This window comes from Drosophila tropicalis, unplaced genomic scaffold (assembly GCF_018151085.1).
Source record: "Drosophila tropicalis isolate 14030-0801.00 unplaced genomic scaffold, ASM1815108v1 contig_748, whole genome shotgun sequence".
In the NCBI taxonomy this organism is placed as follows: Eukaryota; Metazoa; Arthropoda; class Insecta; order Diptera; family Drosophilidae; genus Drosophila; species Drosophila tropicalis.
Window position 1 is genome coordinate 75770 of NW_027173234.1, and position 26704 is coordinate 102473.

Here is a 26704-nt window from a genome sequence, read left to right on the forward strand (position 1 = left end):
GACGCAAATCGGTCGAAGCCAAATAAAGTGCACCCAATCTACAACCTACAGCTCCTATTGCACAGAAGAATCACCGTAGAGGAGCCCCATAAGAGACACCAACCACCGCAGTGTAAAAACTGCCAGAAATACAACCACACCTCTAACATTTGCAATCTTAGATCATCTAACATGCCTGCTACATACAGTCCTAGTGTATCCTTCGCTAGTGTGCTCCGAACTGGACAGACGGAGCCCGCAAAAGAGACCACGTCACTTCACCATCTACAGAATCCGCAACCTAGCGCACCAGAGCTTGGCCAGCAAACTCCAAGTGGTTTGGAGGCCCTATTGATCTCACTCAATCAAAACATGACCACTTTTATGACGTTCATGCAAAACTGTATGCAAGAACTGATGCGGAATCAAAACCTGCTTATCCAGAAGCTTATCGAGAATAAATAATGGCTTCCCTACGTCTATGTCTTTGGAATGCTAACGGCATCGCCAAGCAAACTGCAACTATTCCTAGACTCATGTAAAATCGACGTTTTGCTGATTTCGGAAACACACTTAACATCAAAAAATAATTTTTAAATACCAAAATATACCTTCTATGCAACAAACCATCCAGACGGAAAAGCTCATGGCGGGACTGGTATCCTAATCAAAACCGTATAAAACACTCGTTCCTCAACAGATTTGAAACACAGCACCTACAAGCAACTGCTATTAACGTCCAAACCAGCTGCGGCAACACTACATTGGTTGCCCTGTACTGCCCACCACGCTTCTCAATCTCTGAAAAGGAATTTACCGATTTCTTTAACACACTCGGAGATCGCTTCATTGCAGCAGGGGACTATAACGCCAAACATACGCAGTTGTACAACACAATAGTCAACCCACTCAATAAGATGGATTGCGTCTCACCGGGAGGGCCTTTTTATTGGCCCACAGATCCATTGATTGATTTCGCAATAACCAAGAGGATTCCGCGTAATCGGATCACTGCGGATACACTGCTACATTTAACCTACGATCACTCTCCAGTGCTATTCACACTATTAACAAGACCTCAAGTACTTGATCGCCCATATAGGCTTACAAACAACAAAACAAATTGGCTTAAATTTAAAATGTACATGAGTGTCCACATTGACTGTTCGCCGAAACTGGATGCTGCAGAGAACATTGACATGTGCGTCGCTGCACTTGAGTCGATGATGAAAACTAAAGCAAGAGTGTCTACTCCACATGCCCCTACTTACACTAAACCTGTTGACAGGGCTACGAACCGGCGGATAGAACAATTAGTAACGGAAAAACGACGTCTAAATAGAGAATGGCAGATTACTCGATTACCAGCAGCAAAACTTCGCCTAAGGCATGCCAATCGCAACCTCTCCAAGGCGTTAAGACAAGAGGAAAGCTGGGCTCAAAGGAAATACATAGAAAAGCCCAGTCCAACCAACACTAAACATCCTCTGTGGAAAGCCCACCCAACTTTAAGCGGTCCTACTGAGACAGTTTGACCGATAAGGGGTCCAACTGGTGGATGGACCCGCAGTCACGAAGAGCGGGCATCCGTATTTGCCACACATCTTAAAATGGTTTTCCAGCCAAATCCAATATCAAACTCATTTGTACTTCCCCCTTCGAGCACATTAACGGATAGTAAGTACTCGGAACTCCAATCGGACGAGATCACTGCAGTTATTAAAAACCACATAAAGCCAAAAAAAGCCCTGGCCATGACCTAATCACACCGAAAATGATCCTAGAACTCCCCTATCTCTGCCATACAATACATCTGCAAACTGTTCAACGCTATAATAAGAATTGGCTATTTCCCAAGAACATGGAAAAGGTCCACTATCATCATGATTCCTAAAGTGGGAAAGGACAAAACCCAGCCATCATCCTATAGGCCAATTAGTTTGCTGCCATGTCTCTCGAAGCTTTTTCAAAAGGTCCTGCAGATCCGACTAAACTCATTTCTGGCATTGGAGAACACAATCCCTTCACACCAGTTCGGCTTCCGCGAAAAACATGGTACAATTGAACAAGAAAATCGCATAACATCCGAAGTACGAACAGCATTCGAACTAAAAGAATACTGTGCGGCTGTCTTTCTTGACGTTGCCCGGGCTTTCGATAGAGTTTGGCTGGAGGGTCTGATGTTCAAAATCCGGCAAAAACTGCCACAGTACACCCACAAACTCATGGAATCTTACCTTTACAATAGGAAATTCGCTGTAAGATGTAATGGCTCCGTCTCGTCTGATTTTGAAATCAAAGCTGGTGTACCGCAAGGCAGTGTACTCGACCCATTGCTCTACCTACTGTACACTGCAGACTTACCAACGAGTTTAGGACTTACAACGTCCACTTTTGCCGATGACACTGCAAAATTAGAGGAACACCTCAAGGTGGTAGAGGAATGGCTAGCAACCTGGCGTATCCAGGTCAACAAGCAGAAATGCAAACATGTTACATTTACGCTTAACAGAAGAAACTGTCCAGCACTAATGCTAAACAAGCCGTGGATGTCACTTACCTTGGCATCCACCTAGACAGAAGACTAACTTTTCGCAAGCACATCAAAGCAAAAAAGTCACAGCTTAAACTGAAAGCGAGTAGCCTACATTGGATTATCAATGCTCGGTCCCCTCTACGTCTGGAGTATAAAGTCCTCCTATACAACTCCTTACTAAAACCCATCTGGACTTACGGTGCCGTATTATGGGGGAAATGCAAGTACCAGCAATGTCGATATTATACAAAGAGCTCAGTCGAAGATTTTAAGATCAATCACGGGGGCTCCGTGGTATATACGGAACGACAACATTCAAAACAATCTAAATATACCTAGCATAAAATCTGAAATAGGTAGTCAACAACTAAAGTATTCTGCGAAACTGGATGCAAAACCCAAATGTTTTTGCCAATTCCATAATGCGAACTAATAATAGAACTCGTCTTAAAAGAAATGACAGACCAACCCAATAACAAGTGATTAGGGCCGCCTGCAATATCCCCAGGATTTATCTTAAGTACTAGACTAAGAAAAATATCTCAAACTTGTTGTTAGGCTCTAATTTAAGAGTAGATTCAACAAATATATACAAGAATAAGGTTAGATTTAGATTTAGAGAGTTCGATGTTACTATAGAATACATCAGAGGACAAGAAAATTTCGCAGCAGACGCTGTCTCTAGAATTGAATTTGAAAATATAAAAAACATAGAAAATAATAATAAAATACTTAAAGTAGCAACAAGATCAGAAAAAAAAAATTAACACATAAGGAAAACAAAATTACCAATGACAGAATAGAAATACCAAGCATATATGAAATATTAAATCTTAACGAAGCCAAAAAATATGTGCAACTTAGGTTTCAAAAATGTAAATGTTTTATTACCAAAAATAAAGAAAAATTAGTCTCCTTTAACATAGGCGACTTGATCATTAATGGAAGAATTTCGTTATCACTCGTTGCAGAGGATGGACGTGTTTTTTTTGCGCTTATCAATTATTTTTTCGCGATTAAATACTTTTCCATAACTCTTAAATTCATTATCGGTTTAATTAATAATAATTTCAGCATCCGAATTTTATTTTCATTTCGCGAATTCTTGCTGTCGCTTTTGTGTTTTTGTTTAAATTTAAATAAAATCAAAACTTACAACAATACTTGCATTAGCGGTGTTGTTGTTAAAACCATTATTATTATTATTATTATTATTATTATTATTATTATTATTATTATTATTATTATTATTTTTATTATTATTATTATTATTATTATTATTATTATTATTATTATTATTATTATTATTATTATTATTATTATTATTATTATTATTATTATTATTATTATTATTATTATTATTATTATTATTATTATTATTATTATTATTATTATTATTATTATTATTATTATTATTATTATTATTGTAAACACCTATTTATTGGGTGAAAATTATAACGATTAATTTGTATTTCTTGGATTTTATCTTTGGTTTTCTGCGCAGATGCAACTTGCTCGTTGCGTCGCCGGAAGAGAAGAGAGACGCCGTCTCTCAACCTATCGAGGACTTATCGCTAACAATCGATACTTATTACTAACAATCGATACTACAATACCGGTTTCGGTATATACATGAGCATTTAACAGACTTTGTAGATAATTGGGATCTTACAACTCGGCCGTCCTGACGAGGAATCGACCTCGATTCCAATGGTTAACAACGAAGGGGGTAAATAAGAATCTTAAGTGGCTGGTGTCGCCTTTGTTTGGCTATCAGAAGTGCAATCTTGATCAGGGGCAACCCATAGCTTTAATTTGGAGGCTTCTAGGACCCCATCATATGGTAGTTGGGTGATTTGGGAGCCCTCTACATCCCGGATTACATATCGGTCATTCGGAAGTTTTTTATGAACCACATACGGACCACGATACCGCCTGATGAGCTTCTTGTTTGTGCCTGCCGAAGTATCCACATTCTTGATAACTACGAAATCCCCCTCCTCAAAACTAACGGCAGGGAGGTGATGCTTCGAATAATATTCCGAATTATATTTGTTTAAGCTGCAACTGAAGCCAGACTCTCTTTGCTAAAAAGAGAAAACGAACGAAGAGAGAGAGAGAGACCAAGAACAGCACAAGTTACTTTGAAGTGACAAACTTGGAGATCCGTTACTTCAATTCTTTTCTTTCTTATTTCTTCTATGGAAATTTCCAGAACTTTGAATTTTGTAAAAGACAGCGTGATTTGCTGCACGTGATTTTTACTCTTGAAATTAATCTCGGTCGATGCGGTTGCACCTTCTGTGCCCGCCGACAATTGTACTATAGTTTTTAGGTTAAGAAAATAAAGCAACCGATTGAAGTCAACCTGGTCATCTCATTTCTTGCCAATCGCAAGTGCCTCGAAGCCGGCTCGGTGGAAATCATCCGAAGGCCGCATCATATAAGACGAGCAGTTTGGGGCTCCGCAAGGGCGCAGCCGTTAGCCAACATATTTTTGGTGCCGAAACCCGGGAGGAATGATCTTGGCGATTGGATTTAGAGTGTGATTGCCAGTGGATAGACTGATTCGGGTGAGTACAATTTAACGTTGATGTGTTTGGGTAGGTGTTCATTATGGCTGAAAAACTGTTACCGTTGGCTACGGAGCAAATCACATTGCTCACTTCGCTGGAGAAGTCATTGGCGCGATATAAATCGGAGGAGTCGGGACATACCGAGAGTCATATATTATGGAAGCCAGATTGGACTCGATTGCCCACCTTCACGCAGATTTTCAGCGCAATCATCACCAACTGATTCAAGAACGAGATAATGCGGAAATAAAGGGCAGATATTTCGACAAAGACATCAGAGACTGTTTCGAAGAAACCTACATAATGGGAGTAGCTGAGATTCGAAATGAATTGCAGAGACATAAGGATCGGAGAATCCCGGCGTCGACTGCATTTGATGAGTCTTGTTTGCATCAGACGGTGCATGAACAAATGGGACCATGTTTGGAGGAAGTGAAACTCCCAACAGTTAAACTGCCTACCTTCAGCGGGAAATTTATTGAGTGGCCGGCGTTTAAAGAGGTGTTTTTAACAAGAGTACACCACTGCGACAAGCTGACGGACTTACATCGTCTTCATTATTTGAAGGATTCGTTGGTTGTTGACGCAGCTAAGGATATTGAACATCTAACGCTAATAGCGGCGAACTATGAAGTGGCTTGGAGAATGTTGATAAATTTGTATGATATCAAACGAGTGTTATTTTTACATTACATGGATGTGTTCGATCAGCAATTACCAATAAAATATGGAGATGCGGAAAGTTTGAGAAGATTTGTGCAAACTTCCCGCGCATGTGTGAATTCATTGGAGAAGACTGGTGTGGATGTGCGACAACAGTCTGAAATTTTAGTGTACTACATGATGAAGAGATTACCGAATCAATTAAGAGTGGATTGGGAGCGGTCAATATCTTCAACGCAGAATCTGCCGAGCTTTGAGGAGCTCAGTCAGTATCTTGAAACACAGTACAGAACAATGATTACGGCGTCAGCAGGTAATATCGAGGGAACTCTATCACGGGATAGACATCGGAATGCAAAGCCAGGTGTACATGGGTTACGAGTTAACCAGAACTACACAAAGGCTTCATTTGTTACTCGAGAGACAGACCTATGCATTGTGTGTCAAGGGGATGCACACCTTATCGGAGTATGCAGGATATTCCAGGAGATGAGGCTATCGGAACGAAAGGCGTGTGTAGTGAGGCATCGACTGTGTTTTCGATGCCTTAGACCAAATCACCGAATAGATGCATGTGACAGTGCGGTAAATTGTGAAAAATGTCAAGGACGGCATCATACACTACTTCATGTAGACAAATCAGGATGCGAGAGGCCGCTTGGCACACTAAGGAAGGGAGCTATCCCAACAGCATCTGCGAATGCTTTAATTGGAAAGAGTACAACAGAAGCTGCGGTAAGGCACAAAGACGAGGTTTTATTACCAACAGCAATGGTGTGGGTAGAGTCGATAGAAGGCTATCCCTTACAGTTTAGAGCGTTTTTGGATCAAGGTTCACAAGTTTCGTTCATTTCAGAGAATGCAGCTCAGCAGCTACGTTTACGGCGCAAACAGGCTCACATCACGATTACTGGATTAGCAGATACAAAAATTACAGATGCGGCAGCAGAGGTGGAGCTAGTCATAAGATCAATCTACAACCCACATCCGAAATACAAACTGCTCGCGTCAGTAATACCTCTAGTGAGTAAGCGCATTCCAATCAAACGACTGCCGTTTGAAGAGTGGACTCATCTGAAGGGCTTACCGTTGGCCGACCCTAACTTCTTTAGTCCACAAGGAGTTGCTATTTTGTTGGGAAATGACGTCTACGATGAGCTGATGTTGGGAGAAGTGCATCGAGGAATACGTGGTATGCCTCTGGCGCAAAAATACGCATTTGGGATATATTGTATCAGGAAAAACGAATCAAGAATACGAAGGAAGGAAGCTGATGAGATACTTGAACAATTGTTATGTAAGTTTTGGGAGCTAGAACAATTCGACGAGGAGCCACGGGGGGTTTCAGTAGAGGATAACTGGTGCGAAGATTTCTTCGTTAAGACACATAGCCGAATGCCGTCTGGGAAATATGTTGTTCGTCTACCTTTTCTAACATACTTGGACGAATCAATGGTAATTGGAGAATCATATAAGAGCGCGTTAAAACGATTACATTCTCTGGACAGACGGTTGCGTAACGATGCGAGTTTGAAGAACGCTCATGTTGGCACGATAAATGAGTATCTGGAGCTGGGTCAAATGGAACGTGTAACGTCACGGGCTAGTAAGACGGGCAATCCTGCATTGGGGGAGTCGATCATTGCTACTTACCGCATCACCCAGTCATAAAGGAATCGTCATCAACTACGAAGGTACGAGTTGTCTTCGATGGATCGAGCAAGACGAGTAATGGAAAATCGCTTAATGAGATTCTAGCAATAGGTCCAAAATACACGTACATCTTCAAGGAATCATTCTCAATTGGCGAGGGCTAAAATGGGTATTTATGGCGGATGTTGAAAAAATGTACAGATGTATTAATATTCCACCCGACGACGCGCAGTACCAGCGTATTCTATGGAATCCGGACACAAGTGATTATGTGGAAGAATATGACTGCACAACGGTGATGTTTGGAACGAGCTCCGCACCTTATTTAGCCATGAGAGTTATGAAACAATTAGCTATGGATGAATGCGAGAAGTATCCACTGGCTGTGAATGTTATAAATCATCAAATGTATGTAGATGACATACTGTCTGGTGGCGACAGTATTGCAGAAACGGAGGATGTCAAGAACCAAGTGATTGGAATGCTTCGTAGTGGTACATTCGAACTATGGAAGTGGGCGAGTAATTGCACAAAGCTATTAGAGAACATACCAGTTGAGCATCGAGAATCAAGCGGATTGTTACACATGGAAGGTAATGATACTATTCGCACGTTAGGTCTATACTGGAGTCCCAAAGAAGATGAGTTCCGTTTTGCTTTGCATGTCGTTCCACCAATGAGCTCACCAACAAAGAGGACAATACTATCAGCAATTGCACGACTGTTTGATCCCATGGGATGGCTTAGTCCGATAATGATTACTGCCAAAATTCTCATGCAGCAACTGTGGAAGGAGAAAATTGGCTGGGATAGCACACTACCGGACACTATTAAGAGAGAATGGGAGAAATTCGTAAAAGAGTTACCAAACATAGTAACTATACGAATACCACGGCATGTTACATGGGGGCTACCGGGTGGTGTGGCTGAATTGCACCTGTTTTGCGATGCCTCGTCACGAGCATATGGAGCTACGGCTTACTTGCGCTTCCCAATTGGAGAGGATAAGTATCACACAGAGTTGCTATTGTCAAACGGGAGAGTATCGCCAACTAAACAACAACTAACCATACCTAGGGCAGAGTTATTTGCTGCGCTTGAAGCAGCCAAAATGTATAAGTATCTAAAAGAGAATCTAAGAATTAACATTAATTATTCGAACACTATTTTTTGGTCAGATTCTATGATAACCATCAGTTGGATCCGTGGTGGAGCTGCCAACTGGAAAGTATTTGTGTCCAATCGAATAAACAAAATCCTGGAAATCTCAGACGAAAGGCAATGGAGACACGTCGCCTCGAAAGATAACCCTGCAGATTATCTAAGCCGTGGCACGAGTGCAACCAAGTTGGCATCGTGTGAATTATGGTGGCATGGGCCATCATGGCTACAAGGATCGGACATCGAATGGCCTTGTAATGCTATTGATCAGGATTCGCTGTCGGTTGTTGACACTGAAGTCAAAAAGGGTGACGTGCCATAAGATATCAGTGGAAGAAATGCCAAGTGTAGCATTTATCAGCAAGTATTCATCGTATACACGACTCGTCTGGATTATATCATATATAAAACGTTTCGTATATAATTGTCGAACATCTGTGGCAGAACGAAGAGGACCTGGACTCTCAATTGTGGAATTAGAAGAGGGCCTACGTGAATTGATTAGGATGGTGCAGAAGGATTGTTTTAACTCTGAATGGAAGGCGCTATCGGAAGGCAGGGTAATAGCGAAGGACAGCATACTCCTGTCTCTTAATCCGTATTTTGATTCGAACGAACGTGTTTTACGCCTCGGAGGCAGGCTCCGAGATTCCCTGTTGCCCATAAATGAAAAATATCCTTATATATTACCGTATAAACATCCTTTCACAGATCTCGTCATATCTTACAGTCATATTTGCACCTTGCATGGTGGAACCTCACTAACGCTGAATTTTATAAGGAAGAAATTCTGGATTTTTAATGGAAGCAAAGCAGTTCGGTTTGGAATTCATAAATGTATCACATGTTTCAAGATGAAGCCTCAATTTGCAGGTCAGAAAATGGGAATGTTACCAGCAGTACGGGTACGCCCTTCTAGAGCATTCTCATCCGTTGGAGTGGACCCGTAAATATTTCGCCCTGCAAAGGAAGAGGACGTGTATCCCAGAAGGGATATATTGCTGTGTTCGTATGTCTAGTGACAAAGGCCATTCATTTGGAACCAGTTGGAGATCTGACCTCAGATGCGTTTATAGGAGCATTTAACCGTTTCATTGGCAGACGTGGCCTATGCACAGACGTTTATAGTGACTGCGGTACTAATTTTATTGGAGCCAACAAAAAATTGCAAGTGGACAAACTGGCATATTGTTCGTACATTACGAAACATATTGCGCCAACATTATTGAGAAAAGGAATCAACTGGCATTTCAACCCACCATCAGCGCCACACTTTGGTGGATTGTGGGAGGCTGGAGTGAAGTCCATGAAGTATCATCTGAAGAGAACTCTCGGAGAACAAGTTTTAACATTCGAGGAAATGGCAACTGTGTTGGCACAGATTGAGTCTTGCTTAAATTCAAGACCGTTATGTCCCCTATCAAATGATCCTGACGATTTAATGGTATTAACACCCGGTCACTTTCTGATGGGTGAAGCGCCTTTAGCACCTCCTGCTCCGGAATTGGCTAAAGTTACTCTGATTGATCGATGGAAGAATTGTCAATATTATGCACAACAGTTTTGGAGAAGATGGAATTCGGAATATTTATCACGATTACAAAGGAGACCAAAATGGCTGCAGACCAAGGAAAATCTAACATCAATGGCCTCTAGGTCGGGTTATGGAGACACATGCAGGACCCGATGGACTAGTGAGAGTGGTGACTTTGAAGACAGTCAAAGGACTCATGAAACGACCGGTAGCCAAACTCTGTCCATTGCCTATTCAGGAGAATTGGATAGAGAATGACACCATTCCTACACCTAAGCGTTAAATTGTTACTTTCTCGTTTCAGTTTTCTTTTCGCAGGAGTCTTTCAGACGTGAATTTGATGATGAAGATCGTCATCATCAAAGGGGGAGAATGTTTAAGCTGCAACTGAAGCCAGACTCTCTTTGCTAAAAAGAGAAAACGAACGAAGAGAGAGAGAGAGAGACCAAGAACAGCACAAGTTACTTTGAAGTGACAAACTTGGAGATCCGTTACTTCAATTCTTTTCTTTCTTATTTCTTCTATGGAAATTTCCATAACTTTGAATTTTGTAAAAGACAGCGTGATTTGCTGCACGTGATTTTTACTCTTGAAATTAATCTCGGTCGATGCGGTTGCACCTTCTGTGCCCGCCGACAATTGTACTATAGTTTTTAGGTTAAGAAAATAAAGCAACCGATTGAAGTCAACCTGGTCATCTCATTTCTTGCCAATCGCAAGTGCCTCGAAGCCGCCTCGGTGGAAATCATCCGAAGGCCGCATCATATAAGACGAGCAGTTTGGGGCTCCGCAAGGGCGCAGCCGTTAGCCAACAATATTCTTGGGACTTAACAATGTTACGGAAGGCTAATCTCCGGACGTCTACCTCTGAGGCATCGACCTCCTCCGTTCTCTCACCCAACCGTTCGGTTAGTTCGTCTACTACCACACCTCGTTGTTCAACACCGAATAGAAGTACGGAAGCGGCAAATTTGGTTGTGGAGTGGACGGAGTTATTCAATGCAAACTCTATGTTCGGCAGTTGTTGGACCCAATCTGCATGGTCCACAGGTTCCGTCAGTTTACCCAACATGGGGCCCAACACGCGGTTAACCCGCTCGACTTGGCCGTTGGCCCGGGGTGAGGCAGTGGCATTCAGCACATGAATTATGTTATTGGCCTTCAGAAATTCTTCAAACTCGGAGGAAGTAAAGCAGGTACCTCGATCGCTGATGATTCGGCGGGGTCTACTGTAATTTGCGAAATACTGAGATTCTAATGTCTGGCATACTTCACGTGAATTCGTCGTGGCGGCAGGGTACAGCTTCACAAATTTGGTGAAAGCGTCAATGACAACCAGAAGATACTTTTTCTTAGAACGTATGGACGGAAGGGGGCCCTAATGGTCAATATGGACGGTATCAAACGGAAGGGGCACTTTCGGAATACTATGTAGCGTGACGAAGCGGACGCGGATTAGTAGATACAATTGAGGCAATTTTTAATGTAATTGTTAACATAAGACCTCATACACGGGAACCAGTAATGCTTCTTGATCTGTGCACAACATTTCTCCGTGGCCATATGGCCAAGCTTCTCGTGCACTACTCGTATGACATGATTTATCATTTCGGAAGGGACATAAAGTTGGGGTACACTCGTCGAGGACAGGCGGTACACTACTCCATCTCGCAGTTCGAAATCCGCTATCTCATATTTCTCTAACTCATCTCGGAGTCTGACAATCTCAGGGTCCCGGTTCTGGGTTAACTGCAGTTGGAAGTCGAGGTTTATATCGTCAACGTATGCGGCAGTTTCTATTCTGCTTAGAGCATCAGCATGGGGCATACCAACCCCCGAGCGGTGTACAATCGTGTAGTTATAGTTTTCCAACAGCAGGGCCCAGCGAGCAATCTTGGCGGAATGTCCACCATTTCTCAGTGTCAGCGCAAGGGAATTACAATCGGTCACGATTTTGAACGGGATGAACTTAAGGTATGTCTCAAAACGTTTCAAGGAATACACTATAGCTAACGTCTCTAGCTCATAACTGTGTAGTTTCGATTCAGCGGCGGAGGCCATCTTAGAGAAGTAGGACACTGGGTGTAATTTACCGTCTGTTTGTTTCTGGAGGAGCACTGCTCCAAAACCAATTGAACTAGCATCGCAGTGTAACTCTGTTTCAGACTTCGGGTTGTAAATAGATAACACGGGGGATTCGATCAATTTCAACTTCAGTGTTCGGAAAGCTTCAAGGCATTCATCGGAGAAGACATAAGGGGTATCTTTTCTTAACAATCGGGACAGCGGACACGCAATCTTAGCGAAACCTGATACAAATCGGCGGAAGTATGAGAATAGGCCTAGGCAACGCTCTAGTTCCTTGCTATCCCTTGGAATGGGCAAATCCCGTATCGTCTGAATATGAGCTGGTTTAGGCGTGATACCGGCGGAATTGGCTAAGTAGCCCAAGTACTCTAGTTCCCTATACGCAAAACGGCATTTCGTCAGCTTCAGGCATAACCCGTTCACTCTTAACACATACAATATTTCCTTCAGAATCTCAAGGTGGGTTTCAAAGTCATGCGACGCGACTAGAATGTCGTCCATATATATCACCAGTTGACCTCGGTTTATAAATTCCTTAAGGACAAAATAAACGAATTTAGCGAACCCGGAAGGGCCATTACAAAGTCCGAAGGGCATGCGTACATATTCAAACTGGCCATCAGGGGTTACAAAGGCAGTATATTTGATTGAGTCTGGGTGCATTTTCACATGGTGGAAACCGTTCTTCAAGTCCAAGATAGTGAAGAATGATTTGCCACCCAGATGTTCAATGCAATCATCTATCAGAGGAATCGGAAAATGATCTCGAACTGTAATTTTGTTCAACGGGCGATAATCTACGCACTTTCTTACGGTGTTGTCCTTCTTGCGTACAGGGACAATCGCGGCAGCGTAAGGGGAACTACTGTGGCGAATAATGCCAGCTTTCAAGAGATCGTCACAAATCTCACGCACCTCGATGCGTTCGTGGTGCGACAGACGGCGGGGGCAGCAGAAAATCGGAGTTTGGCTAGTCAATTCTATTTTCATCTCATAGTTCGTGGGCTTGATTAAATCTGGATCAACTTGTACATACGAAGTGGAAATAATAGACTTAAGGGCTGCGGTTTGCTCTTCCCGTAACGCGGGCTCTATATCAAAGTCTAATTCACTGACAGCAGGGAGCTCAATGGCATTTATCGCCATAAGTGCATCGTTCAATGTTTCCGAAGGTACAGCAGAAGTTTTCGGAAGGGGAGAATCAGACAACAATTCGGCAGATACAATGTCATTCCTATCATACGGCAGTATCACTCTCTCTTCCATAAATATGTCAAAGGACTTCAGAACAGCAGTAAGATTTGGATTTATACATTCAGTCGGTTTATTCATGAGTATCAACGATTCTTTTCCATATTTCAGTTCTTTCAGTTTACAGAGTCTAATATTAATTTTATACAGAAGATCTCTACCTATAATCATCGGCAGTTCGGTTGCTTGGTTCGTCAGGACTTCAAACGTATGTATTGTATGTGTGTTGCGGAGGCGAACCCTACACTGGACTTGGCCTAAGGACAGAAGTTGGCTATTTCCTAAACCACGGCAGTTCAATGTACGGGGGCTAAGACGGCAGTTGGAGGGGACTTCAGATTGACGGATAAAACTCTTTGGACTGCCCGAATCAAGGAGAGCAAACATATCTATAAATCTCCTATCTTGCACTTCATCACAAACAAAAGCAACACTCACCAGTTGTAAATGGTCTAGTCGATTTCCCGCTTCATCAGCGGCGGCGGCAGCAGTGATATTGGTGGCATTTCCAATTCGAGACGGGCAGTTTTTGTAGCTGTGGCCCACTATGCCACACTTGAAACATGAATTCGGAGGTCTCATTGGTTTCGGGCATTGACTCTTGTAATGCCCCCATCCTGAGCAGTTGAAGCATCTGGTCTCACTCGTGACGGTGCCTGACGATTTGTTTCCAGGCGCCACGGCAGTTGTTGTTGGCTGCGCCTTCACACTATTGCTTTGTCTGGAGGCAGCGGCCTGCATACGGAGGCGCTCGTAGTGTTCCAGTAGGGGCTTCAGTTCAGCCATTGTCCGAGCTGAGTACAGCATGCCGACTCGAGTAGAGTTGTCCCGCAACCCATCAATGATCAGGTCGACCAGCTCGTTCTCCGGAATCGGAGCATTCATGGCAATCTCCTGCATCTCGATTGCGAATCTTAAACATCCCTCGCCTGCCTTGATGCGCCGGCCACGCAGAGCGTGGTACACTTCCTCGATGCTACACGAGCGTCCAAATTCTCGCAAGAGGATTGCCTTCAATTCTTCGTAGCTGTGCACCGATACCGTGCGCAGCAGCACCGCCGCCGTACCTTCCAGCATACGACGGCATGCGACCAACCGTAGGCGGTCGTTCAACTGCAGAATTTCAAATGCGTCTTCCAGATCGTTCAGCCATTTCTTCACATCGTATGCGGTATCCGCTGAAAATCGAGCCACCATGCTCTCAATGACACTCACGTCGCTGACTTGCTGTCTCGGTGCTTGGAATTCGTCAATCCCCTGCTGCAGTTTGAGGATTTGATGCTGTAGCTGTAGCAACTCATGTTGTTTCTGCAGCGTCCCCAGTTGCTCATCCAGGCTGGGGGAGGCGGAAGTGGCCGGTGTGATGGCGGCCGCGGCAGTCGATACGGAGGGCACTAAAGCGGGCATCTCCTCCCATGGGTCCGCGTCGGGACCAGTGGCGGGGGCGGCGAGCGAGGCCGCAGCCCGCATGGCAGACACATAGTCGGAGGGCACAGCATCCGCAGGCACAGTGGATGTGGCAGCGGCGGCGGGCACAGCAGTGGCAGCGGGCGCAGAGGCGGCGACGGCGGCTGGTACAGCAGTGGCAGCGGGCGCAGAGGCGGCGGGCACAGCAGCGGCGGCGGCGGGTGCAGAGGCGGCTGGTACAACAGTGGCAGCGGGCGCAGAGGCGGCGGGCACAGCAGCGGCAGCGGGCACAGCAGTGGCAGCGGCGGCAGCGGGTGCAGAGGCGGCGGGCACAGCAGCGGCAGCGGTGGTGGGCACAGCAGCGGCGGCAGCGAGCACAGCGGCGGCAGCGGGTGCAGAGGCGGTGGGCACAGCAGCGGCAGCGGCGGTGGGCACAGCAGCGGCAGCGGGCACAGCAGTGGCAGCGGGTGCAGAGGCGGCGGGCACAGCAGTGGCAGCGGGTACAGCAGTGGCAGCGGGTGCAGAGGCGGCGGGCACAGCAGCGGCAGCGGTGGTGGGCACAGCAGCGGCGGCATCGAGCACAGCGGTGGCAGCGGGTGCAGAGGCGGCGGGCACAGCAGCGGCAGCGGCGGTGGGCACAGCAGCGGCAGCGGGCACAGCAGTGGCAGCGGTTGGCCCAGCAGGGGCGAGTATGACGGCAGCAGCGGGCCCAGCAGGGGCGAGTGTGGCAGCGGTTGGCCCAGCAGGGGCGGAGGTGTCATCAGTTAGCACAGCAGGGGCTCGTATGGCGGCGGAGGGCCCAGCAGCGGCGGGCCCGGCAGGGGCGAGCATGTCAGCAGCGGGCCCAGCAGGGGCGAGTGTGGCACGGTTGGCCCAGCAGGGGCGGTTGCGGCAGCGGCGGGCCCGGCAGGGGCGAATGGGGCATCAGTTAGCCCAACAGGGGCTCGTATAGCAGCAGTTGGCCCGGCAGGGGCGAATATGTCAGCAGTTGGCCCAACATGGGCGAGTATGGCAGCAGTTGGCCCAGCAGGGGCGGTTGCGGCGGAGGCGGGCCCGGCAGGTGCGAATGGGGCATCAGTTAGCCCAGCAGGGGCTCGTATGGCGGCGGTTGGCCCAGCAGCGGCGGGCCCGGCAGGGGCGAGCATGTCAGCAGTTGGCCCGGCAGGGGCGAGTGTCGCAGCGGTTGGCCCAGCAGGGGCGGAGGTGGCATCAGTTAGCCCAGCAGGGGCTCGTATGGCGGCGGTTGGCCCAGCAGCGGCGGGCCCGGCAGGGGCGAGCATATCAGCAGTTGGCCCGGCAGGGGCGAGTGTCGCAGCGGTTGGCCCAGCAGGGGCGGAGGTGGCATCAGTTAGCCCAGCAGGGGCTCGTATAGCAGCAGTTGGCCCGGCGGAGGCGAGCATGTCAGCAGTTGGCCCGGCAGGGGCGAGTATAGCAGCAGTTGGCCCGGCAGGGGCGGAGGTGGCATCAGTTAGCCCAGCAGGGGCTCGTATAGCAGCAGTTGGCCCGGCGGAGGCGAGCATGTCAGCAGTTGGCCCGGCATGGGCGAGTATAGCAGCAGTTGGCCCGGCAGGGTCGAGTGTGGCGGCAGTTGGCACAGCGGCTCTCGGTACTGCAGCGGCAGGCGCAGCAGCGGCGGCTCAAGTGGCCGTCGGTACTGCAGCGGTAGTCACAGCAGTGGGTGCACCAGCAGCGGTGGGCGTGGAGGCGGCCGTCCTAGATGTGGAACGTGTGGCGCGCCGTGTCCCGAAATATGTATCCTTTCGGGTGGTCATCCCACTTCTGAGTTGTAAACACCTATTTATTGGGTGAAAATTATAACGATTAATTTTTATTTCTTGGATTTTATCTTTGGTTTTTCTGCGCGGATGCAACTTGCTCGTTGCGTCGCCGGAAGAGAAGAGAGACGCCGTCTCTCAACCTATCGAGGACTTATCGCTAACAATCGATACTTATTACTAACAATCGATACTTATTACTAACAATCGATACTACAATACTGGTTTCGGTATATACATGAGCATTTAACAGACTTTGTAGATAATTGGGATCTTACATTATTATTATTATTATTATTATTATTATTATTATTATTATTATTATTATTATTATTATTATTATTATTATTATTATTATTATTATTATTATTATTATTATTATTATTATTATTATTATTATTATTATTATTATTATTATTATTATTATTATTATTATTATTATTGTTCGTGGAGGGGCGGAAGGATCCAAATAAATACAAGTAGTTGGCGGGTGCCAATTTCTTCTGGGTATGGTGAGCGGGTGGTGAACTAAAAATGCGCGAAAACTTCGGTTAAATAAACTTATGCTTTATTAAATATTCACAGAGAGCCCGACACACACGAAATGGTTCGGGTTGAAAAAATTGACAATTCGTAAAGGCAAAAGAACGGGTGTTCGGGTGAAAAGCTCGATTCAGAATCCCTATGGCGATTTACAGGAGAACCCTTCGTCACCCTCCTCAGTATGACCGAATTCGGTTTTGGGAAAAACCCTACCCCTCACTCTCTGCTGTTCACCCGGTGGCGTGAACATACCGCCCCCCTTGCAACAAGTTGCAATTGCCTCGCTGGACATGTCTAAGGATGGGGGATGGCAGCATTCTGGATCGCCAAGACACGGGTGGAGATGGAGGGGGAACTTTGGATGCAGATGGAGTAGGCGGCACGATGGCTGAAGACCTTTGGATAGAAGCCCGAATGAAAGGCGGGTGCTTTTCGGGTCTTTGCTCCTTGGGTTGGATGTACGCGACAGAGCTGTCGATGTGCAAGAGCGTGTGGTGTTGCTTGCCACATCGATGGCATCCTGCTGTGCTCCTGCAGGAACCATTGGAATGCTCATGAGCCAAACAGTTCGGGCAGTATCCGTTGCTTAAGACTACCCGTAGCCTGTCGTCAGCTCGTAGTCCTTGAAACTGTCGGCACTGACGGAGCGCGTGTACCCCTTGACAAACGCGGCACCTGAAGCAATTGGAACTGCGTTCTACATCGGATGGTGCTGCTGTCCTTAGAGACATTTTCGGGCTGCTGGAGGAGGTGGACCGAGACCGTCTGGATTTTCCAGTAACGGATCCACAGAGAACCCATCCGAACATCGTCTCGATCCCCACGAAAGCATCACCAACATTCTTGATGATTCGTTCCCCAAGGATAGTGGGAAGGAGCTCGGCTCCAAGCACCAAATCCACAGAAGCTCTTTGGTGAAATAGCGGATCAGCGAGCGGAAGGTCAAGCGAATCCTGCTTCACCTTATTCGGGACGGCGCGGGACGGAAGTGCTTCAGCTACACTAGGCAGCACCACGGCGACTGCTTGGAACTGTCGCAGCGGTTCGTCAGGAGGAGAAATCTGTAGGCGGCACACTTTGTCGCCGCTACCAGCATCGCATTGCCCAATACCGCGAATGCTAGTTGATACTTTGCAGCTTGGAGGTTTAATCAATTCAAACATTCTTTGGGAAATAAAGGACGCTTCGGATCCCATATCAATCAAAGCGGGGATTTGAAACTGCTTGCCACGATGATGAATAGTTACCCTTGCAGTACCCAGGAGGCCAGTGTTGCGAGTGGAGGCGAAGTAACTTCCCACGTTTACAGGAGGGCTGCTGGAAGAATCGGAGGACGCAGGATTCGGAATTATACAAGCATCAGGTGCTGAGCTCTCTTGCACTTGAGCGGAAAAGGCCTGAGCTCGTGCCGTAGGTTTTCGGCTTACGGATGGAAAGGTCTGACCGCTAGAGTTTGGTTGAAGGACATCTGTGGCCTCTACTACACGGTGGCGATCAGTTAGGAATCGATTCAGGTCGTCCCAGGATGAGACGGCGGTCTTATTTGGAACGGACTGTTCCCACAACAGAAGGGTGGATTTGGGCATTTTGCTCGTACAGATTGCTATGAGAAGGATATCCCAATTGTCTGTACAAGCCCCGGAAAGCTCAAGACCGGTTAAGCAACCTTGAATTGACGTCTGCAGTTCTCTCAACGCTTTGCCAGACTCTTGTGTTACAGCTGGGATCTGTAGAAGCTGCTTGGCTTGGCTCATAATCAATAATCGATTATTTTCGTATCGCGCAGTGAGGTTATCCCACGCGGACTGGAACCCTTCATTGGTCAAGGGTGACCTAGAAACAATGGCTCTGGCTTCACCGCGAGTTTTGCAACTTAAGTGGTAAAGTTTCTCCACTTGTGTTAGGCTTGGATTATGGATAAAAATCGCGGTAAACAAATCACGGAATGTAGGCCAAGCCAGGCTGTCTCCGTTGAAGATTTCGACATCGCACGGGGGAACTGTGTGGCTTTGGTGGGTGGAATCGACGGAGAGCGTGACTGGTGGGGGAAGCCATTTTCGCGGACAACTGCTCGATTCGCTCTCCAAACAAAGTCCCGCCTCGCACATATACCATATAACAATATTCATGTTTAGCTTTAATTGTAGCTATGTGCTTCGGACTATCTTCGTTCTTTTGAGCCGTCAAGGCTTTATAGCATCGTGAAAACTCTGCCTCGACTTTTGTCCAAAGTGACTTAAGCTGGTCTAAGTGTATTTTAACGGAGACGAGTGGCACATCGTCAGCTAAAGCCTGGGACTCGCGAGTCTCGAACGCCGTTAATGCCTCGCACACGGCAACAAAGTCGGAAAGAGACATCGTAGAGTGTTCTCTGAGCTATTACGAATCGAATGGAAACAAATAACTTCGTGGAATTAGAGCTCTCAAGCGAGGAGATCGAAACGAAGCCGTAAGTGGACTGTATAATTTAAGTATAGAGGAGGAGTGAGAAAAAGAAATGACTCCTCTTTCTAATGAACACAATGAATAAGCATAGATAGCATAAATAAAATTAGAAGGATTTATAATTTTCCTCGCAGTTGTGTGAATAATTATAAGGATATATAATCACTTGGATATTAAAATTTATACAATGTGGAAAAATGTTTAAATTTATAAGAGTATTTAAAAGTATGGAAAAATTGAGACCAGTAAGATTGGGAGTGCCGAAAACTTTTCAATAAGGAAAAAAAAACTCGGAATTAGTTTTCATTAAACGGACAAGACAAGCCAAAATATTAATTCCATATAAAATAAAGTTGTACTTATTTTTCTTTAGAAAATATTTTGCGAATTAAATTCAATCAGTCGATTGAAATATGTTTGCACAATAAGAAAATCACGAAGGAAAAAATGGATGTCGTGACCGAGTCACGGCTTGGCTCAAGTGTCAGCACTGATGAGACTTGAGTGTCAGCACTGATCGAGAGTCAGCTGTTCTGCCGTTGTTTATGTTTTGTGAGTTTAATTAATTGTAAATTGTTTAACGAGGATCACGATTTCCTACTTTAATTATGTAGTTTTCGAATTATTAAATTGCGGAAAGCCAATCGGAGTGGCTGCAATTAATTTTGTGTGGGTGAATTCAAATTGTATGTGGACATATGTATGTGTGTTAATGTGTGCTTAACGCGGCAAAAGTATTACATGTGTATGTACCTATGTATGTACATACATATGTATGTATGGATGTAAAAATTATTTGACATAAATAATTTATGCCGATGGACTAATGATCAGCCCGTGGAGTGTGCTGTACACTTTAAGTAAAGGTAAGTGGTACTTTATAAATTCTCGATTATTAAGCACCTCTACTTGCAGGTTAGAAAACAGCTGTTTTTACATGTAGGAATGTATATGTGTGTATATACATACATATGTATGTATTGCTATGCAATTGGACTTTTGGACAATCCGAATTTCGAAGAATGAAAAAAAAAATGCACTTCATAAACACAAAAATGATCGGGAAATACCATGTAACCCTTGGAACAGGTCAGGTATGTACATACAAGTATACAAAAGTGTGTAGGTCGCTATGGAAGAGCGGGAAACCTCACACTTTTATAAGTTTGTAATGGAATATAATGTGAATGAGATTTTTAATAAGAAATGTTGTACTTATCAGGGATTCCGCCGATGCAAGCTGGAATAGCGGAAGGATATCCGGCTCGAAGGACCAATGTTCGTGGAGGGGCGGAAGGATCCAAATAAATACAAGTAGTTGGCGGGTGCCAATTTCTTCTGGGTATGGTGAGCGGGTGGTGAACTAAAAATGCGCGAAAACTTCGGTTAAATAAACTTATGCTTTATTAAATATTCACAGAGAGCCCGACACACACGAAATGGTTCGGGTTGAAAAAATTGACAATTCGTAAAGGCAAAAGAACGGGTGTTCGGGTGAAAAGCTCGATTCAGAATCACTATGGCGATTTACAGGAGAACCCTTCGTCACCCTCCTCAGTATGACCGAATTCGGTTTTGGGAAAAACCCTACCCCTCACTCTCTGCTGTTCACCCGGTGGCGTGAACAATTATTATTATTATTATTATTATTATTATTATTATTATTATTATTATTATTATTATTATTATTATTATAATTATTACTATTATTATTATTATTATTATTATTATTATTATTATTATTATTATTATTATTATTATTATTATTATTATTATTATTATTATTATTATTATTATTATTATTATTATTATTATTATTATTATTATTATTATTATTATTATTATTATTATTATTATTATTATTATTATTATTATTATTATTATTATTATTATTATTATTATTATTATTATTATAGTGTAGCAGGAGCGACGGACACACTTGCCTTTTGCTACTCTTGGATCTCGGTTCTTAAGCACTGGGAGAGTCAGTCTGTGTCGAGAGTTGATGGAAGCGAGACAGATAAATAATTACTCTGTGAACACATTAAAAATAACCTCGGAAAATAAGGCATGGTCGCTATGCGGTTGAGAAAGTAGGAGATGGAGAAGGTCCGAAATCTACTACCACCGTGGCAGAGTATATGAAAAAATGGTGTCCATCATTCGGGCGAATGAGGTCGGATGGCCGAATGTAAGATCGCGGTATGGTAGAGGTGACTTCGAGTAAGAATCGGTATCGACGTAATGTCGATAAAACGATATACGATAGCGATAAGCAGTCAGAGAGTCAGTCCGAAGAGAGTGAGTAGAATGAAGTGAGCCGGTAAAGTTGTGTCTCGAAGTGCGGGCAGTGCATTCTGAGTAAAGTCGAAAAATAAAGAGAAATATTGTGAAGTAATTAATAATTATGTTAACTTGGGGACTCATTCAGGTAAAGGCAGAAGTTCCACATTCATGCAGAGAAGTTCCACATTCATAAGAGAATTAAAATTTATCTCCACTGTGTCTTGTACAATGAGCCAGAGACGTGGAAAAATTATAGAGAATGTGGTTGGCTCACAATTCAGGTATACATTTCATTTGTTTTATAGATTTAAAAAAAATATCTCCAACCACATCGTTAGTAAAAGCCTATCAGACAGTTCTATCGTCGGTGCATCCCTTTGCTCGATAGGAGCAGATTCCGCAAAGGGAATATCTTCACTGTTCATTCGTGTTCCTTGTTCGTTGATTGGTTGGTTTTCTTTTGGTTCGCTTGATTTACCAGATGGTTCCAGCCGCTGCTTCTGCTTTTTTCTGGGCATTTATTCCAATTGATTTAAAAATAAATTTTCATTTATTGATATGCATAGTTGTTTTCAGAATGATTCTTTATTTATTTTATTTATTATTTTTATAAAACTTAAGCTTAGCTTTATTATTTATTTTGCTTAAGCTAAGTTTACATACGCTAAGTTCACACGCTGGCCTGGCTCTAGCTCATGTTACGTTTGTACATACATTGCTTATGTGAATATATGTATGTGCATATACAAATGTACATACATATATGATCATGCTTAGCTGTAGATTTATGTGAATATGTTTAATTGTTTTTACTTGCAACACAGTGTTACAAGTTGAGCTCATTGTATTGAATGATTATTTGTATGAACATACTACACGACATTAAATTTGGTATGTAGACTAGCTTAATAGACGCGCAGATATTGGCTATTTAAAAATTTTGCCCCGCCCACTGCCGCCCCCTCAAATTGAACAAAACTGATTTTGTCGAAAACTAACAAAGCTAAAGTCACCAAATTTAGTATGTACACTGGCTTAGTATGCGTGCAGAGTATATATATTTTTATATTTTGCCACGCCCACTTCCGCCTCCATAATTGAGAAAAAACCGATTTCCTCCTGTAGTTTGTTGACTATCGCATTCAAATTCGGCAGACTAATTATTCTTATGTATTTCTACCAAACTACCAAATTTTATTGAAATCGGACTAGAAACATGCAAAATATGCGCGTATTTTACTACTCGATACAGAAGGGCAGAATTGGCCGTTGGCTAGTGGCGGAGTGGCTAGAGTGCTCGTGTGTTTGTAGAGTGACCGGGATAGCACATAAAATGAAGCATGTAAAAGAAATTTAATAGAAATACATTTGGTTTTCGAAATTTGCAATATTTGTTTCACTTGGTGTCGACTTACTTAATTTATTTGATTTGCGCTCTCGTCTTTTGCCTACCCGCGACTCTGTGATGCGTGTTTTTTGTTTTTGTGCATTCTTGCTCTTTTAATTCTTTAGTTGTCATGGCTTACTCTGCACATTAACGCTTGTGTCAGAACTGGTCACTATATTCTTATACACTGATTTTTTACCTTTAGAATTTGTATTTTTTTTTAAATTAAATTAAACTTTTTGATAAAATGGTTGTCTGCTCAAAAAATAATTACGTAGTTGCCACTATTGCGGTTGACTCCCATGATTATATTCTTTTTTGGTTGTGTGACAATGCGGTTCACGTTAAGTGTGCAGGTTACACAGGCAGAATCAAGGAGTCTATTGCTAAAGGTGGTAGCTTAAAATATGGAGGTGATGCTTGCCGGGATGTCGAGAATGAGATGCGCTCTTTCATGAGGCGGACTAGAGATAGTTTTGACACTTTAAGGGCAGGTTTTAATAAACTCCAAGCGGAGTTTGCTGCGGTGGAGACTCAATTCAGAAGTTTATCGCTTATGAATGAGTCTCCGAATCGTAAAAGGACCAGTGTTTCTGTACCTGGGGTGTTTCTGTATCTGTAGATCCTCCAGCGTCTCTTATCGTCCCCGACCGGTCTTATGCACCGTCCACTCATGAGGTACAGAAATTGATATCGTTTAAGAGCTCGGTTGTGAATGCTATTGATATTACTTTCTAAGCTGAGCGACATTGGGTTTCTACCCCTTTTCCTTTCTTGGGTTCGTGAATATTTAACAAATAGAAAACAGAAGGTACTTTTTAAGTCTTCTTTTTCCGCTTCCATTCCTGTGACTTCTGGTGTACCTCAAGGTAGACATCTTGGCCCTCTGCTCTTCACACTATTCATTAACGATCTTTTATCAGTCATTGTTCATTCGCGTGTGCTTATGTATGCTGACGATGTCAAGCTTACATATGTTAAATTTTAACACCCATATTTCCACCACGGTCGCAAAGGCCATGAGTGTCCTGGTTTTCATTAAAAGATGGTCAAAAGAATTTGATGACCCCTATACAACTAAAGTTCTTTTTACTTCGCTTGTCCGTCCTATTTTAGAGTATGGATCTTGCATTTGGTCACCTCAATATGAGTCGCACCAGATTAGACTTGAATCCGTTCAAAAGCAGTTTCTGCTATTTGCTTTTCGTGGCTTAAGCTGGGATTGCAATGTCAATTTGCTTTTGTATTCTAGTAGAGTTCTCTTGATTAACCTTCCGTCCCTAACTAATATTAGAATTATGCTTGGTGTCATTTTTATGCACAAGCTCCTAATTGGTGATATTGACTCGCCCGAGTTATTAGCTCAGGGCTAATTTCGACGTGGGGAGTGGCAAAAAGTTTGAACAATCAGTTTCTGCGCGCTAACTAAAGGAGTATATAAACCAAGATCTGCGTGTTCATACAGAAGGACGGACGGACAGACGGTCATGGCTAGATCGACTCGGCTGTTGATCCTGATCAAGAATATAAGTCCTGGTGGCTGAGTTTATGAATTCTACCACTGTTTGTGTCAGTTTGTTGTTTTCTTTGGGAATAGCTGGTTTGTTAAGACTTATTATTGATTGATCAGAGCTCACTGATGGTTCTTCTTGACCTATTTCTTCATCAGCCATTAGTTGCGTTTTTTCTTCCAGTACAATTGAAGTTTCCAAATCAGATGTTTGTTTAAATTTAATATTGTATCAGTTTTTGCCATGTCTTTAGTTTGCTATAGTGTTCAGTTAATACTGCTCTAATAGCTTGGAGATTCTCGGTTATTATTTTCGTGTGTTTGGTTACTGTGTCTTGGGATGTTTCTCTATTCTGCGAGAGGCACTTACAAGATTTAGTTAATTCTTGTGCGTGTATTCTAGCTTTTCCTATTATATCATTCCAAGTAACCATAGTTTGTTAAAAAAAAATCCACTTTTTGTTTTAATTCCCAGAGAAGTTGTCTCTATGGGTTGATCGAATAGTTCGTCTACCCAAGCGGGTAGAATTCTACTTTTCAAAGCCAGATTTATAGCTACTAAGATTAATTTCTATTTCTATTTTGGATTCTTGAGAACCCATTTTACTTAAAAACCAGAGGGCCTGGGCTAACTTCGACCGCATCAAAGTTTGTATACCCTTGCAACTTTTTTTAGTAACTCTTTCCTTACCTATTAGCCAACAATGTGGAAGAACGTTTTATCTAAAAAGGCTTATGTTTGCGAAAGAATGGCCCACGATCATAGAAAATACCGAAGATATTGATTATAGTCACTGTTTTCCACCGATCGTTTCTATGGAAGCTTTATGATATAGTCACCCGATCTTGATTAAATTTGGCACAATCATTAACAGATATATTAAACTAACGAATGTATAATTTGAAAGCAATCGCGTTATAAGTAACGAAGTTATTTACAAAAGTCACTGTTTTCGACCAGTCTTGATAAAATTTTTCACAATCGTTTATAGGCGGACGGACGGACATGGCTAATTGTACTCGTCTCGTCGTGCTGATCAATAATATATATACTTTGTATGGTCGGAGATGATTCGTTCTATGCGTTGCACATTTTTGACCAAAATTAATATACCCTGAATAGGGATTCCGGAGAGAAGAATAACCCAATCTTCATTCGTTGAATTCAAAATATGAACTGATTTTATTAACAAAAGTATGGAGTTTATATAGGGAATCTTAGGCTCTAGAAGATAACAATTGTTCTTAAAATATCTTATTCTAATGAGACTCAAATCCCACGTTATCGGGGGTTGAAAATTATTATTATCTTGGGCACGGCTTCAGCCACATGACCTCCTGCCGTTGTGATCTTTTGGGTTAGTTTAGAGTTACAAGTGTTTTTCTACAATGTGTGTGGCGGATTGTAATTCTAGTCATATGCTAGATTACTTTTTGTGACAAAAGTACAGTTGTATTATGTTTTCTTTAGTGCATCTGATTTGGTGAAGCCGCTTCAGATGAACACGATGTTTATTCTTAAACATTCTGCAAAGGGCCGCCAAATGTGACGTTTTGGAGTTTATTTTTATAGTATGTAGTTAGTTTTTGATTTAATCGACCTTAAATTGTTAAAAAACCATGCGTTGCCTCCGATCTTATGCTCGTTCGGACTCCGCTCGTTTCTCCGATCTGCTCCTGCGGCCACCTGGCACCATCCTTTTCGTCTCTGCAACTATGTTGTTGCTCTGCTGTTCACGTGCTGCCTTTTTGCAACTATTTCATTGCTCTTCTGCTGTCCTTTGTTGCCTAATTGCAACTGTTTCATTGCTCTGCTGCTGATCTTTGTTGCCTACTTGCAACTACATACAGAGTTTGCAACGATATTAGTGTACATACAAACTCAATATATTTGTTATACTTTCGATATT

The 26704-nt window shown here is 43.5% G+C and overlaps 1 protein-coding gene and 1 long non-coding RNA gene across 2 annotated transcripts; one reads left to right on the top strand and one right to left on the bottom strand.

Annotated features, from left to right (window-relative positions):
- The first annotated feature begins 7600 nt into the window (after nt 1-7600).
- LOC137579643 (uncharacterized) lies at nt 7601-9487 on the top strand. Its single transcript, XM_068293414.1, has 2 exons — nt 7601-8415; nt 9442-9487. The coding sequence occupies exons 1-2, from the start codon at nt 7601-7603 to the stop codon at nt 9485-9487; spliced, it is 861 nt and encodes a 286-aa protein (XP_068149515.1).
- A 4003-nt stretch (nt 9488-13490) lies between these two features.
- Nucleotides 13491-14180, bottom strand: LOC137579647 (uncharacterized). The gene is made up of 2 exons (XR_011032872.1): nt 13880-14180; nt 13491-13802 (listed from the first exon to the last, which is right to left on the bottom strand). It is a non-coding gene; the product is annotated as an uncharacterized lncRNA (long non-coding RNA).
- Between the last annotated feature and the right edge of the window lie 12524 nt (nt 14181-26704).

What these genes read in the sequence shown, in the direction of transcription:
- LOC137579643 (XM_068293414.1), top strand. Translation starts at nt 7,601, where the DNA reads ATGTACAGATGTATTAATATTCCACCCGACGACGCGCAGTACCAGCGT. An exon ending in TTCCCAATTGGAGAGGATAA is followed by an intron (nt 8,416 to 9,441) that starts GTATCACACAGA and finishes CTCAATTTGCAG; the next exon opens with GTCAGAAAATGGGAATGTTA.